A 16,049-nucleotide genomic window follows, 5' to 3' on the forward strand; every position below is an offset into this window, starting at 1 on the left:
AGACATTAAGAGGGTATCTGGTTCCTGGTTCACGCCAGATGAAAACCCGGCGAGAATCACTGTTCAAACTATACCTGGACTCGTCCGTGAACATAAACCTGGGACCACTGTTCCGATAACCATGTACGGTAACTTCCTGGGAGATTAAAACTGTGTGCCGGACCGAGCTTCGAACTCTGGACCTTTACCCTTCGCGGGCCAGTGCTCTACCAACTGGGCTACCCAAGCACGACTCACGCCCCGTCCCCACAGCTAAACTTCTGCCAGTACCTCGTCTCCTACCTTCCAAACTTTACAGAAGCTCTCCTGCGAACCTTGCAGAACTAGCACTCCTGAAAGAAAGGATATTGCGGAGTCATGGCTTAGCCACAGCCTGGGGAATGTTTCCAGAATGAGAATTCTGGACCATGTACTGTGTTCTTGCCACCAGGCTTTACGGGCTCCCCTGTGATCAGGGGTCAGTGGAATGCACCTTGCAGGTCTCCGGGTGAATAAACCATATCTGTTCAGTCGTCTGTAGACTGTGTGTCTGGAGACAACTGTTCAGTGGCTGTGGTGAGGTCCCGAGCGAGGCTACCTGCAGTACTCCGTGGCTTTCTGCGGGCACTGACGGTGAGATACCGGTCTTGTTGTGGTGTTGTACACTGTGGACGTCCCGTACTGTAGCGCCTGGACACGTTTCCTGTCTGCTGGAATCGTTGCCATAATCTTGAGATCACACTTGGTGGCACACGGAGGCCCCGTGCTACGACCTACTGTGTTTGACCAGCCTCCAGTACCCCTCATAACGTCATCAATGTGTATTCTTTGAGGCATTTTCAGCACACAGTCACTATTAGCACGTCTGAAAACGTCTGCACACTTACTCGCTGCACCGTACTCTGACATGCACTAACACACGTCTGCGTATGTGGACTGCTGTCAGCGCCACCGTGCGACGACCGCAGGTCAAAGGCACCGCATGGTCATACCCCGAGGTGATTTAAACCCGCAAACCGCCCACCAGAGCGTTGTTTCACCATGTATCAGCATTATCCTTAATTTATGAGCATGAGTGTATCTGGACATACCCACGTAGCACGGACTGAGCACTAGAAGAGACGGGAGGAGGACCCGCCAGTACAAAAGGAGGCCGAGAGTGCTGTGTTGTCAGCACAGAGGCAGCAACAGCAGAGGGGGACGGTCACGAAGCTCGGCGACTTCCAACGTGAAATAGTAATTAAATATCATCTGAGTAAAAGAACCCATCAGGGACAATCAACGCTTCTAAAGCTGTCCAAAGCCGGCCGGAGTAGCCGAGCGGTTCTAGGCGCTACAGTCTGGAACCGCGCGACCGCTACGGTCGCAGGTTCCAATCCTGCCTCGGGCATGGATGTGTGTGATGTCTTTAGGTTAGATAGGTTTAAGTAGTTCTAAGTTCTAGGGGACTGATGACCTTTCTCACAGCTTCAAGATAACACTAACAAGGAATAATCAATATATTACAATGTGCTAGGGGTCAGTTAAATGAAATGGAAAGAAGACTAGGATTTCTGGTCAGATGAATGTATGGTAATACCAATAGCAACATAAAATGGTGTAACGCGAGTAGGATTCGTTATGAATAGCAAAGTAGGGCAGAGAGAGAGAGTTACTGTGAACAGTTCAATGATTGGGTTGTTCTCATCAGAATCGACAGCAAAAATCATTGACAACAATAGTTCAGGTATACATGCCGACGTCGCAAGCTGAAGATAGAGATAGATAGTATATGAGGATACTGAACGGGTAATTCAGTACGTAAAGGGTGACAAAAATGTAATAGTCAAGGGGGGCTGGCATGCGCTTATAGGGGAAGTGGTATAAGAAGGGGATATAGGAAAATATAAAATTGGTACTAGGAATGAGAGAAGAGAAGAAATTAGAGAAGGAATGAGAGAAGGGAAAGACTAATGGGGTTCTGCAATAAATTTCAGCTAGTAATTGCGAATACTCTGTTCAAGAATCACAAGAGGAAGAGGGCGAGAGATACGGGAAGATTTCAGTTACATTACACCGGATATTGAATTGTAAGGTGTACCCAGGAGCACATATAGATTCAGATCACAATTTAGTAATGGTGATAGTAGGCTGAATTTAAGAGACTGGTCAAGAAGGGGAATACAGAAATACTACAGGATTAAGAGATACGCATGTCTGAGGCTATAGATACTGCACTAATGAATAGCTCAGTGGGTAGTTCACTTGAAGAGGAATGGACATCTCTAAAAGGTCAATCACATAAGTTGGATAGAAGAATATAGGTACAGTGAAGATAACTGCGAGGAAATCAAGGGTAATAGAAGAAATACCTCACATGATAGATGAAAGAAGGAAGTACAAAAATGTTCAGGGGAATTCAGGAATACAGAAACATAACTCAGTTAGGAATGAAGGACATAAAAAGTGCAGAGGAGCTAAGGCGAAATGGCTGCATGAAAAATGTGAAGATATCGAAACAGAACTCATAGTGGGAAGAACTTACACAGTATACAGCAAAATCAAACAATTTTCGGTGAAATTAAAAGCAATGGCGGTAACATTAAGTGCAACGGGAATTCCTCTGTTAAATGCAGCTGGCCGGTGTGGCCGAGCGGTTCTAGGCGCTTCAGTCTGGAACCGTGCGACCGCTACGGTCGCAGGTTCGAATCCTGCCTCGGGCATGGATGTGTGTGATGTCCTTAGATTAGTTAGGTTTAAGTAGTTCTAAGTTCTAGGGGACTGATGACCTCAAATGTTAAGTCCCATAGTGTTCAGAGCCATTTGAACCTTTTGTTAAATGCAGAGGAGAGAGCGAATAGGTAGAAACAGTACACTGAAGGCCTCTATGAGGGGGAGGACTTGTCTCACGACGTGTTGGAAGAGGAAATTGGAGTCGATATAGAAGAAAAAGGGTCTCCAGTATTGGAGTCAGAATTCAAAGGAGCTTTGGAAGATTTAAGGTAAAATAAGCCAGAAGGGATAGATAACAGTCCTTCAGAATTTTTAAAATCATTAGGAGAAATGGCAACAAAATGACTATTCACGTTTGCGTCTAGAATCTATGAGAGTGGCAGTATTCCACCAGACTTTCGGAAAAACACCATCCACTCAGTTCCGAAGACTGCAAGAGCAGACAAGTGCGAGAATTACCGCACAGTCAGCTTAACAGCTCATTCATCCAAGTTTCTGACAGGAATGATATACAGAATGATAGAGAGTAAATTGAGGATCTATGAAATGATGATCAGTTACGCTTTAGGAAACGTAAAGGCATCACAGAGGCAGTTCTGAAGTAGCGGTTCGCACCGAAAGCAAAATAGAAAAAAAATGAAAACATCTTCCTAGGTTTTTTTCAATCTGGGAAAAGCGTTCGACAATGTGAAATGGTGCAAAATGTTCAAAATTCTGAGAAAAATAAAGTTAAGCCATAGGGAAAGACGGGTAATATACAATGTGTACAAGAACCAAGACGGAACGTAAGAGTGGGAGATCAAGGTCGAAGTGTTCGGATTTAAAAAGGTGTAAGAGAGGGATGTAGTCTTTCCCTCCTATTCTTTAATCTATACATCGAGAAAGCGACGATGGAAATAAAAGAAAGTTTCAACAGTGGGATTACAATTCAAGGTGAAAGGATATCAATAATAAAATTCGTCGATGACATTGCTATTCTCAGTGAAAGTGAAGAAGAATTATAGGATCTGCTGAATGAGAGGAACAGTCTAATGAATACAGAATGTAGATTGAGAGTATATCGAAAAAAAGACGAAAGTAATGAGAAGTAGTAGAAATAAAGACGGCGAAAAACTTAACATCGGGATTGATGGACACGAAGTAGATGATGTTAAGGAATTCTACCAGTTAGGCAGCAAAATAATCACTGACTGACGGAACAAGGAGGATATCAAAAGCAGACTATAACTGACAAAGAGGGCATTCCTGGCGAAGAGGAGTCTACTAGTATGAAACATGGGCCTTAATTTGAAGAAGAAATTACTGACAATGTACGTTCGGACCCACAGCATTATATGGCAGTGAAACACTGACTGTGGGCGAACCAGGACAGAAGAGAAGCGAAGCGTTTGAGATGTGGTGCTACAAAAGGAATTTGAAAATTAGGCAAGGAATGGTGAGGTTCCCCGTGAATCGGTGAGCAAAGGAATATATGAAAAACACTGACAAGAAGAAGGGACAGGATGGTAGGACATCTGTTAAGACATCACGGAATATCTTCCATGGTACTAGAGGGAGCTGTAGAGGACAAAAAATTTATAGGAAAACGCAGATTGGAATAATCCAGCAAATAACTGTGGACATAGGTTACGAGTGCTATTCTGAGACGAGAAGTTTGGAACAGCAGAGGAATTCGTGGCTGGCGGCATGAAAGCAGTCAGAAGACCGAGGATTCAAAAAAAATCATTTCTAAATGATGGCATTCAATTTTTACGTGTCGCAATCGTTTTCTGAAATTGCAAAAATTACTCCGGAAAATTTAGTTTATCCCGACAATAAAAAAAAAAAGGATCCAGGGTACAAAATGATACCACATCCAAGAATAAATGCAGTACTAGACTGAAATTTAAATACGTTGTGATTTAAAAAAATTGTCAGTACGGTATTTAATAGTCTACGTGATACATTATTACTCTACTACACATAAATAATCAATAACTGAAATTAAATCAAACAAAAGTATTACCAAAAACCAATCACAAGTTAAATATATTTTGAAAAGTATTTATAAAAAGGATAGATGCATATATGTAAAGACTTGGCAGGCTCATTATTCTCATTATACGAAGTGTGGTCTACATGATTCAAATTTCTTTACTTCGCAAATAGCCCTGCCCGCTTTTACTGGGCCATCAAGACTTTCGCTGAGGGTTGAATTTCCCTTGAAGGTAAGGCCAAACCGAAGTAATGAATCAAAGCATGCACAATGTGTTTGAACAATTGTAGACCTGTTTGCAGTGTGGCCTAGACACGAAGAGCATAACAATTTTGAAAGCTTTGTTTCGAAATGTTTCATGTGGCAATTCATTTTTAATTGTTCTACAACCATATTCCTAGAACTTTTGTTTGAGTAACTGACTTCAGTGATGTATTGTCAAGACTTGCCATTGCATTCAAGTTGGTGAGTTGGAGAAGCGGTCATGTCCCAGAAAGCAAATTTTTCAGTGGCCACAATAAACTGTTTTACTACACAATGGTTTTAAGAGTAGTGTCGTAGAGATGCTATGTAGCAGGTGGCCGAAGGCGAAACAATTTACACCATTACGTTATACTTTAACCACGGAGCGCGGTCAGTAACCCACTTTGAACGTACGGGAGGTGACCCTTTCTAGCCTGATGATGCTGATGAGCCAACTAGCGTCCTGTCTGCAGAGGAATGATTGTGTTCTGGAAGTTTATATTAATCATATTCATTTCAGGAATAAAAGTATGTGTTATGAGCATACAGGTTTATTCACACTGTAACAACCACCATCAAAATACAACAAAGCAGAAAATGGTGGCTTGCTTCCTGTTTAACTTATCAGTCCTTCGCAGGCCACTAAGAGATACTGTTATAAAATGGTTTCTGGTCGTCTGGTATGTATCGCAGAATTTTCTTTACATCATCTCGTTTCTTCTCTTTTACTCGAACACATCCTCTATACGCTTCTTTACTGGAAATGGCCCCTTCTCTAATACAATACCCATCTAACGAGCACTTCCATTGTTGGTGCATGATCCTTTGTTATACCAGACGACAGAGATCAGTTAACTCCCGTAAATGTAAGTTGAAGAAAAAAGAAATGGACTCCTTTTCCTACTCGCCGATTCATACATTTCTTGTAGAAGTTGGGAGGAGTGAAGGTTCATGAACACAGTTTTTTATTTATTTATTATCTTGTTTTATTGAAACCTGTTAGTAATTAGACATTAACATGTATACACTGCTGATTCCATAAACATTTTAACCATAATTGAAAAGCTGTAAAACAACAACAAATGGCACAGACTGCTGCCTGCTTATTATTAAATGATCAGACTCAGTTCCTTTCTCTCCTTTGATAAATTAAGTTTTCGTTACAGACACTAGATTCAGATTATAAATTAATCTATTTCTCATCAACTGTTAATGTATCTCCACATAAAAACTTTGTCCTCCATTTCTAGTTAATGTAACTGTTTACATGTGACAAAAAGAGTAATGTTTTGCTGTGTAAACTCTCTGTATCATTTTTGTATCTTCTGTAAAAATAATATCATTGTAAGTTGCTCGTCATTTTATCCATGTTTGCGGTACTCAGTTGTCACTTGAAGATATGCTAAGAAACCGAACACTGGTTCGTGACCAAATAAATATAATTTTGCACACCATTAAGAAATGTTTTCGAATTTGATGTAATTAAAATGCCAGTGACATCTGCAAATAATTTTTTTCTGTTTTTTTGCTTTACTGAAAGTAAATATCATTAACGTAATGAAGAAACAATTGAGGTCTTAGAACAGAGCCCTGCGGTACTCCACACGTATTTAAGCTAAATGTGTTGCTTAAATGAGACTTTCTGTTACGTTATCACGTCTTAATGCCGCTATTCGCTGCCTGCTTTCTACATAATACCATATACATTGTGAGAACAAAGTCTTTCGCGATGCCACTGTTGTATAAAACATTCTCGGACTACTTTCCGAGTCAGTTCAGGGTAAAACCTCGAGCTTTCGACCACTACCTCCACCGTCTTCGTCAGGAGCAAGTAACTGTCAGAACAGCTGCTGTGGTGGCCTTATGCAGCCCATAAACGGCTTCTGATTGGTCGGTAATTACGTAAAGCTGTCGCAGATGGTGTCGACATTTGCGCTGGTGGTACCACCGCCCTGTTAACGACAGCCTCGGCCCAGGGATTTACAACAATCCTGAGCACAAAAGCAGTTACATTAGTCAGTTCACCCGCTCTGTTTCCGACTGCTGTGCAGGACATCAACGACATATTAAAAATCGAGAAGCGCAGAAATCTGCAGTTACTAGGCACAACCTCACAAAAAAACATAAAATACTGCTTGACCAAACAAACATTTCGTACCAGGCTCCCACATACTAGCGCTCTGTAGGTAAAGAGGCAGTTGAAATAAGAATGCGAGAGAAGAACTTCAACCGTGATAGCGGATATAATCTTAGCGGTGCATGGAAGCGAGCTGTCGATGCAGAGGAGAGCCAGAGGATGTTCGTCGCAATGTTATACACTATGGCGCCAACCAGTGCAGACGTTGACACCATGTGCTATATCCAATTAGCTATCAATCAGAAGCAGTCTATGGTGTACATGCGGCCACCACAACATTAGTTTTGACAGTCAGTCGCTCCTGATCAAGACGGTGGAGGTAATTGTCAAAAGCTCGAGGTTTTACCCCGAATTAAAGCGACAAGAAGATTGAAAATGTTTTACACACCATATCCACAGTTTTGGTATCCCTTGGACAGCTTTTTGGGCTAATTTCTGAATAATAATGTTGTGTAGGCTGCATGTTCCACAACTCTTTTTCATCGACCACGATAACACATTGAGCCCTTCCATTTCTGATGAGACACAGCCACTTCAACGATGTATCTAGCATTCAGTCTTGTAATACACAATATGAACTTCATGGAGAAAGTGGGTGTCAGCTTGTGACGTACAGGTGGTGTCTGTCGGCAGCTGGACAAGTACCTGAGCGTCAGCAAGCGGATGGAGCTGAGCAAGGCTCTGGCGCTGACGGAGGTGCAGATCAAGACGTGGTTCCAGAACCGGCGCACCAAGTGGAAGAAGCAGCTCACCTCCCGCCTCAAGATGGCTCACAGGCAGGTACCGTCAACAGCCCACTCTTTGCGTCTGTCTGTCTCTCTCTCTCTCTACTCTACATTCACAAACTAGTCTCACGCACTGAGAAATCACATGTGCAAATCCGAGGGTAGCATGAAGTTTATTTCTTTTTGGCTTCTGGTATCATTCACATGATTGTAATAGTTCCCCATACATATTCTCATTTGTTATGTATCGATATGTTGTTGTTGCGATCTTTAGTCCAAAGATTGGTTTCATGCAGCTTTCCATGCTATTCTATCCCATGCGAGCCTCTTCATCTCCAAGTATCTACTGTACCCTACATTCTTCCGAATCTGCTTAGTGTATTCATGTCTTTACCATGTTTACCCTCCCTCATGCTTCCCTCCAGTACTAAACTGGTAATCTCTTGACTCATCAGAACGTGTCCTACCGACCGATCCCTTCTTCTAGTCAAGCTGTGCCACAAATTCCTCTTCTCCCCAATTCTGTTCAGTACCTCCTCATTAGTTACGTGACCTACACATCTGATCTTCAACGTTCTTCTGTAGCATCACATTTCAAACGCTTCTATTCCAATCCATATTTCTCTTCCATACATGCCTACACTCCAGAAAAGACTTCCTGACACTTAAATCTATACTCGACTCTTATAATGGCGTTCTGGTTTCTGTGCAAGCTGTTTTATCTCCAAGTACCTACTGCAACCTAAATCGCTTCTGAATCTGCTTAGTGTATTCATCTCTTGGTCTCCCTCTACGATTTTTACCCTCCACGCTGCCCTCCAGTACTAACTTGGTGATCCCTTGCTGCCCCAGAACATGTCCTACCAACCGATCCCTTCTTCTAGACAAGTTGTGACACAAATTCCTCTTCTCCCCAGTTCTATTCAGTACCTCCTCATTACTTGCGTGATCTACCCGTCTAATCTTCATCATTCTTCTGTAGCACCACATTTCGAAAGCCTCTGTTTTCTTCTTGCCTAAACTATTTATCGTCCATGTTCCACATCTGTACATGGCTACACTCCATACAAATACTTTCAGAAAAGACTTCTTGACACTTAAATCTATACTCGATGTTAACAAATTTCTCTTCTTCAGAAACGTTTTTCTTGCCATTGCCAGTCTACATTTTATATCCTCTATGTATCGATATCCTATGTGTATCGATACAGTCATAAGTCAAAATGAAAGCATTGGCTAAAACACACTGACAGAAGAAATATCGCAACACCAATGAGGAATTGTCCGACATAAACGAAAGTTGGTATACTCTGTCCATCAGAAGAATAAACCTGATGTAAACATTACGCCATGTACTCTTCTGCGTTTGCTTGAATCTCGCTGGAATTCGTTTCATGTGGAGCAGAAGCCAAGCTGTGACCAGTACATTCAAGTACGATCGTAGGTATACGATTTATGCTGTGATACTTACATAGACTGAGCGATAACGCGGGACAACAGCTTTACCAGGGCATTAAACTTTGTCAGCTCAGCACTGGCCAGCCAGCGGTCCAACTAACCTGCAATGGTGTGAGCATTTGCAGTTCCGACGTAAAAAGAGACGAGCTAAGAAACAATATGATGCAGTAGCGTGCTGCAAGAATTTCACCGTACTAATATTGAAGCCAATGAAGGTATTAACTACAGTCAGTCGTCAGGTAATCTCTTAGCTCCTTCGTTATCCGAATCCGAGAAATACGTCTCAGTTCTGAACTGTCATCTGCTACACTGATAACGAACCGATCAACAACAGAATCCACGAAGCCACACAGGCGGCGCATTTTCTCCTCTTCTGTTATATGATGTGCTATTCCTATTCCGCCAGTACACGGCAGTGACATGTGAAAAAGCTGCGTGTGTTGGTTCCTGCGTGTCTGGCAGCTTAACAGCCTTTTTAGTTGTCGTGGCCAAATCCTTTAACTTGGCTCCAGATCAGTTCTGTTGGGTTCATATTGTAATGGTATAGCGGTAAATGTAAAAATGCAGCATTTGTATGGTGCGCTCGATGTTGTGAAAATGATTGTTTTCTGTGATTCTATGACACTTCGTACATCTGTAGTACAAAATAATGGACAGTCCAAATAAAGAGTATATAGTTTTTCATTTTTGCCCTCAAAAATTAGACTGTTATTTTTTCTTAATTTAAGCAACCTTTTCTAACAGTGTTTCATACAATATCGATAATTGAGAATTTATATTTGAAATGAAAACAGGAATTTCGCGTGCGATATGTAATTAGAAACAAGAAGACGTGATTTATTCATAACTGCAAAAAAATGGGTCAAATGTCTCTGAGCACTATGGGACTTAACATCTGAGGTCATCAGTCCCCTAAAACTTAGAACTACTTAAAACTAACTAACCTAAGGACATCAAACACATCCATGCCCGAGGCAGGATTCGAATCTGCGATCGTAGCAGTCGCGCGGTTCCAAACTGAAGCGCCTAGAACCGCTAGGCCATCATAACTGCAGTATTCGTAATTACTATTATGGGATGTAGGCATTTCAAACTGAACGAGAAAAAAAAGAATTACTCTGGTAAAACTTGAACGAGCGAACCATGGCCTACGGTTTATATTCAGCCTACTACACTACCGATACCACTATAAATACAATTTGAGTTGACGTCTCAACTGTATGTAATACCTGTAGAAAACTTCAAAGCCGATTATACCTGAGAATTTATGAAAAACATTAAGAACAACCAATTTCTCGGCACTTTTTAACCGTGTTCCAAACGCGTGTTTCACTGCGGAACAGTAAGCAGCCTCAGACATTTTCACACTGCGTATTAACAGCGCGACAATCAGATCACAAGAGCGCAGACACGACTTTTGAAATAAACGCTACATAGCTAAAGCGTGAAACGTTGATGGCTATTAATACATTGGAATGTCTTAAAGTTTCATTTGATGTGACGTAGTAATAATGTATCTCATACAAAGTAGAGTCTACTGCCAAGAGCGTAACAGCACCAGTGTACGTGTGCTATGGCTTCTGACCAATCATCCCCGTTTATGTTTATTTACGTCAGGTTTATTCTTATGATGAAAGGACTATAGGCGTGTTTCTACATCTGAAAGATGATGTCTATTCAAATTTTACGCCAGTCGCATAAAAGGGACGCAAGCCACTTTGACGATGCGTTCAAACAGAAACGAGCCGGAGGCGTAATTACAGTACTTGTGTGTTAGAAGTGTTGATCCTGGGTGTTGACTTGTCCCACTGTGACACAAGGCGGTGAATGGCTGTCTCATAAAATCCCCGGAGCTGCGATGTTAACCATTTCCGCTTGTACAGCTTGATGTCGTCATCCGAGGTGAATCGTTTGCCCCTCAGAGCCTTTTTAAGGGGACCAAAAATGGCGTAACCACAGGGAGAGAGGTCCGGACTGTATAGAGGGCGGCCGAGAACCTGCCATTTGAATTTCTGCGAGAGTGCCGCGATTGTGTTGGCCGTGGAGCAGAATGACTCCACAGGTGAGATTGCCTGGTCGTTTTGATTTGATTGCTTGACGAAGGGTGCTCGTTTGCGAGTAACGTTGGCCATTCACTGTTGTCCCGTGCTGCAGGAAGTGAATCAGAAGAGGGGCAAAAGATTCACCTCGGATGACGACGTTCAGCTGTACGTGCGGAACTGGTTAACATCGCAGCCCCGGGAATTTTGTGAGACAGCCATTCACCGCCTGGTGTCAGAGTGGGACAAGTGTCTCACAGCCAGGTCAATACTTCTAACATACAGGTACTGGTTTGTGTAATTATGCGCCGCGCGGGATTTGCTGAGCCGTCTCAGGCGCTGCAGTCATAGACTGTGCAGTTGATCCCGGCGGAGGTTCGAGTCCTCCCTCGGGCATGGGTGTGTATGTTTGCCCTTAGGATAATTTAGGTTAAGTAGTGTGTAAGCTTGGGGACTGATGACCTTAGCAGTTAAATCCCATAAGATTTCACACACATTTGAACATTTTTGTAATTATGCCTACAGCTCGTTTCTCTTTGAACGCCCTTATAGGTTTGTTTTAAATACACGCTGCACGCGATCGTGAGATTGGGACCTGGTGAGTTGATGTTAGTCAAGGATGCCTATAAGGTGATACAGACGCCACTATCAACACCTCACTGAGTTTGAGCGTGGTCGTGTAATAGGGCTACGAGAAGCTGGATGTTCCTTCTGCAATACAGCAGAAAGACTAGGCAGGAATGTAGTGGTGGTCACGAAAATGTGTGGTCCCAAGAAGACTGGGCTCCAGACAGCCACATGGTACTACCTATAAGGAAGAACGTCGTGTTCGGCGAATGGCTCTGGCGCATCATACTGCACTTGCAGTAGCAATTTGAGCAGCAGTTAGCATCAGACTGACACAACGAACTGTTACAAATCGGTTACTTCACGGGTAGCTCTGAGCCAGATGCCCTGCAGCGTGCATCCCTCTGGCCCCTAACCACCGCCATTTGCGAGTAGTGTCAAGGGAGACCTGACTGGAGGGCAAACTGGAGGTCTATTGTGTCTTCCGATGAAAGCTGGTTCTGCCTCGGTATCAGTGATGCACTTGTAGTGGTTACAAGGAGGCGAGTGGAGGGCCTGCAACCAACCTGTCTGGGTGCTAGACACACTGGACCTACACCTGGAAGTGTGGTCGGGGGTGTAATTTCGTACGACAGCAAGAGCACTGGCTATCTCACGCACACTGACTGCAAATTTGTACGTCAATCTGGTGATTCGACCTGTTGTGGTGCCATTCACGAACAGCATTCCAGGGGGTGTTTTCCAACAGGACAACACTCGCCCACATACCGGTGTTGTAACCCAACATGCTCTGCAGAGTGTCGACATGTTGCTTTGGCCTGCAGTGTTACCATATCTTGTCACCAGTCGAGCACATATGGGACATCATCGGAGGACAACTCCAGCGTCATCCACATATAGCATTAAGCGTCCTTGTTCTGCGCGGCCGGCCGGGGTGGCCGAGCGGTTCTAGGCGCTACAGTCTGGAACCGCGCGACCGCTACGGTCGCAGGTTCGAATCCTGCCTTGGGCATAGATGTGTGTGATGTCCTTAGGTTAGTTAGGTTTAAGTAGTTCTGAGTTCTAGGGGACTGATGACCTCAGAAGTTAAGTCCCATAGTGCTCAGAGCCATTTGAACCATTTTTTTGTTCTGAGCGACCAGGTGCAACAGGCATCGAACCCCATCCCAAAACCGACATCCATCACTGTGTGACACAATGCATTCATTGCATTCTCGCAGTTTTACTGTTATTAATGTAGCAGCACTTCACATTTGCAATGGCTTATCTCACAATTTCATAGCCTGTGATCTTGCAATGGTAATCACTTAAATATGTAGCCTAGACAAATACCGGGTGATCAAAAAGTCAGTATAAATTTGAAAACTTAATAAACCGCGGAGTAATGTAGATAGAGATGTAAAAATTGACACACATGCTTGCAATGACATGGGGTTTTATTAGAACCACCCCATATTGGTAGACGCGTGAAAGATCTCTTGCGCGCGTCGTTTGGTGATGATCGTGTGCTCAGCCGCCACTTTCGTCATGCTTGGCCTCCCAGGTCCCCAGACCTCAGACCGTGCGAATATTGGCTTTGGGGTTACCTGAAGTCGCAAGTGTATCGTGATCGACCGACATCTCTAGGAATGCTGAAAGACTGCATCCGACGCCAATGCCTCACCATGACTCCGGACGTGCTTTACAGTGCTGTTCACAACATTATTCCTCGACTACAGCTATTGTTGAGGAATGATGGTGGACATATAGAGCATTTCCTGTAAAGAACATCATCTTTGCTTCGTCTTACTTTGTTATGCTAATTATTGCTATTCTGATCAGATGAAGCGCCATCTGTCGGGCATTTTTTGAACGTATTTTTTTGGCTCTAATAAAACCCCATGTCATTCCAAGCATGTGTGTCAATTTGTAGCTCTCTATCTGCTTTATACCATGATTTATTCAGTTTTCAAATTTATACTGACTTTTTGATCACCCTGTATATTACCGAAATTTCATTACTCTAATTCGATTTATTTCCGTCAGTGTATTTAGACCCTAAATTAGTAGTTATCGTGAATCTCTTGGCTTAACATCACACACACTCATAATAATAGTTTTTTTATGATGATATTCCATGTTCTTCCGTGTTATTCGCTGAACGCGAATTTCATGACATCACCTGCAATTGGTAGAGATATATTAACCAGTTGTGACATATATTGTTCTGGACCGGGACTCGTGGCCGGAGTTCCTACTTTATCAAGAATGACCGTCTTACCCATTTTTGGCTATCTGTGCACGCTCCATGGCCCGATCCAAACCTCCATATCTTACTGTCCCCTTCTTTGTATCGTTTCTCAGGCACGTCTTCCTTCAAGCTGACAACATTACTTCGTTTGCACTCGAAGAGAATGACACTCCCACAAGGAATCGAGACCAGCTGCTGATCGTCAAAACATGTGTAACTATCATAAGCTGAGCTGGGGCATACGACGATAACATGATCTTGTGGCATGTGTCATTCTCCCTGAGCGGAAATCAAGTGTTGTTGCGAACTTAACACTTTCGCTGCTGTGGACGTGTACACACGTCCTGCTAAGCCGTTCCCCAGGAGTTAACACGTATGACCGCGCTGCTTGGGATTTCCTGAAGCGCTACAGACATCTGAATGCGTACTTAGCCGCCGACCTCTCACTGCTGCAGACGAGTTACTTCCATACCTCGGTGAAAAATATAGTTTTGAGTATTTATCATTCAACATATGTGCCTCATTGCGTCTATCATTTGCAAATACACTCATTTCGGTATCTTGAATCATTTATGAGATTATGACTATTGTAATGTCCACATGATCCGCGATGCACAAGGACATGAATGGCCGCGACGTGCGAACCATCATTCGGATATAAAAGCCAGTAAGTCGAGAACGAAATGAAATGTCGTTCTGCTCTCAATTTTAAATAAAATTTCGATAGCTTATCTACGTTTCATTCCCTGAAACGTATGAGCTAAAATCAACCAAACGCAAAGTTTATGCAGCGCGTTTTTGGCTCTGCAAACTCTTTAAAATGTCGTGCAATGTTTTACTTAATTAGATGCAGCGCAGGAAGTATGACGCATAACGAAAAGTTCTGTATCGAATGAAGATAGACTGTAAGATGTGAAATAAAATTTGTTAGCCAAATAGTTTTCGAAAAATAGGGTGACAAGTATTTCACATCGGCCGGAACGCCGTCTCTGAGAACCGGCACCAGCATTTTGGCGAGCAGTACAGCCGTAACAAACGCCGCCCTCAGTACAGAATGCAGGCATCACGCCTATAGCAGCGAAACGGTTAAAGGAAGATTGACTTTTCTCATTATAGAAGTACAAGGGCGGTCTGTTTTAATTGTTAAAAAACATTCAGGGGCCAAGGTTGCAGAAGACAACCGGTTTCAACAGTCTTACCTGTCATCTTCAGGTCTTAAATTTTTTTTACATTCTCATTTCATCCAGGTGACATCTTGTACATGAGATGAGCGTGAAACGAACATGTGGCACTAAAAAAAAAAAAAAAATGGAGACCTCAATATGGCAGCTAAGACTGTTGAAACCGGTTGTCTTGAACCTGCGGAAAAAAAAAAAATTGTGCGATCTGGCTTTTGAATGGTTTTTAAAGGTCAAAGGGAGATGTGCATAAGACTAAAATATAAGGAAATGGACAGTGGCATATGGACGTTTGGATATGGCCAGGGAGCTTGCATGGATAGCCAAATTGGTTTAGCCTAGTTCTCACAATAAGTAGAAAGTCTGGGTTTGAGTCCTGACCTGACACAAATTTTCATATGTCACAACTGAGTAATACATCTATACCCATTGCAGCTGTAGCCGTGAAATACGCATTCAGCAAGTGACTTGGAATATTTCGTTCAGATCCTGGTCGTCAAGCCATATGTAATACTCTATTTACACTACTACACTACTTACACTCCCTCAGCTCCACAGCTACAACAGATTCAGGGTAGCTGTGATAGGCACTTTTTATAGAGTATAGGACGATACGGTCATTCAAAATGCACGAGTGTTCAATGTAGTTTCCAAAACCTTTAGACGTGAAAACAGTGATAATCTTTTTCTAGAACTATCGCCAGGAATTGCAAAGAATTTCCTTTCATAAGTTCACGATTTTTACAGTTGATTTATAAACTATTAATTTTTGTTGTTTAGTGTAAACTGTGTCATTTGGGTCTTTG

At 42.8% G+C, this 16,049-nt stretch overlaps 1 protein-coding gene across 1 annotated transcript in view; it reads left to right on the top strand.

Annotated features, from left to right (window-relative positions):
- LOC124552360 (NK1 transcription factor-related protein 2) overlaps positions 1-15,684 on the top strand; it is a 157,670-nt gene extending 141,986 nt beyond the window's left edge. The window contains exons 6-7 of the mRNA XM_047126626.1: positions 7,680-7,826; positions 15,679-15,684. Of these exons, the coding sequence (XP_046982582.1) occupies positions 7,680-7,826; positions 15,679-15,684 (153 nt within the window). The remainder of the gene's footprint in view (positions 1-7,679; positions 7,827-15,678) is intronic.
- The last annotated feature ends 365 nt before the right edge of the window (positions 15,685-16,049 follow it).

This window comes from Schistocerca americana, chromosome 10 (genome assembly GCF_021461395.2).
Source record: "Schistocerca americana isolate TAMUIC-IGC-003095 chromosome 10, iqSchAmer2.1, whole genome shotgun sequence".
NCBI classification, from domain to species: Eukaryota; Metazoa; Arthropoda; class Insecta; order Orthoptera; family Acrididae; genus Schistocerca; species Schistocerca americana.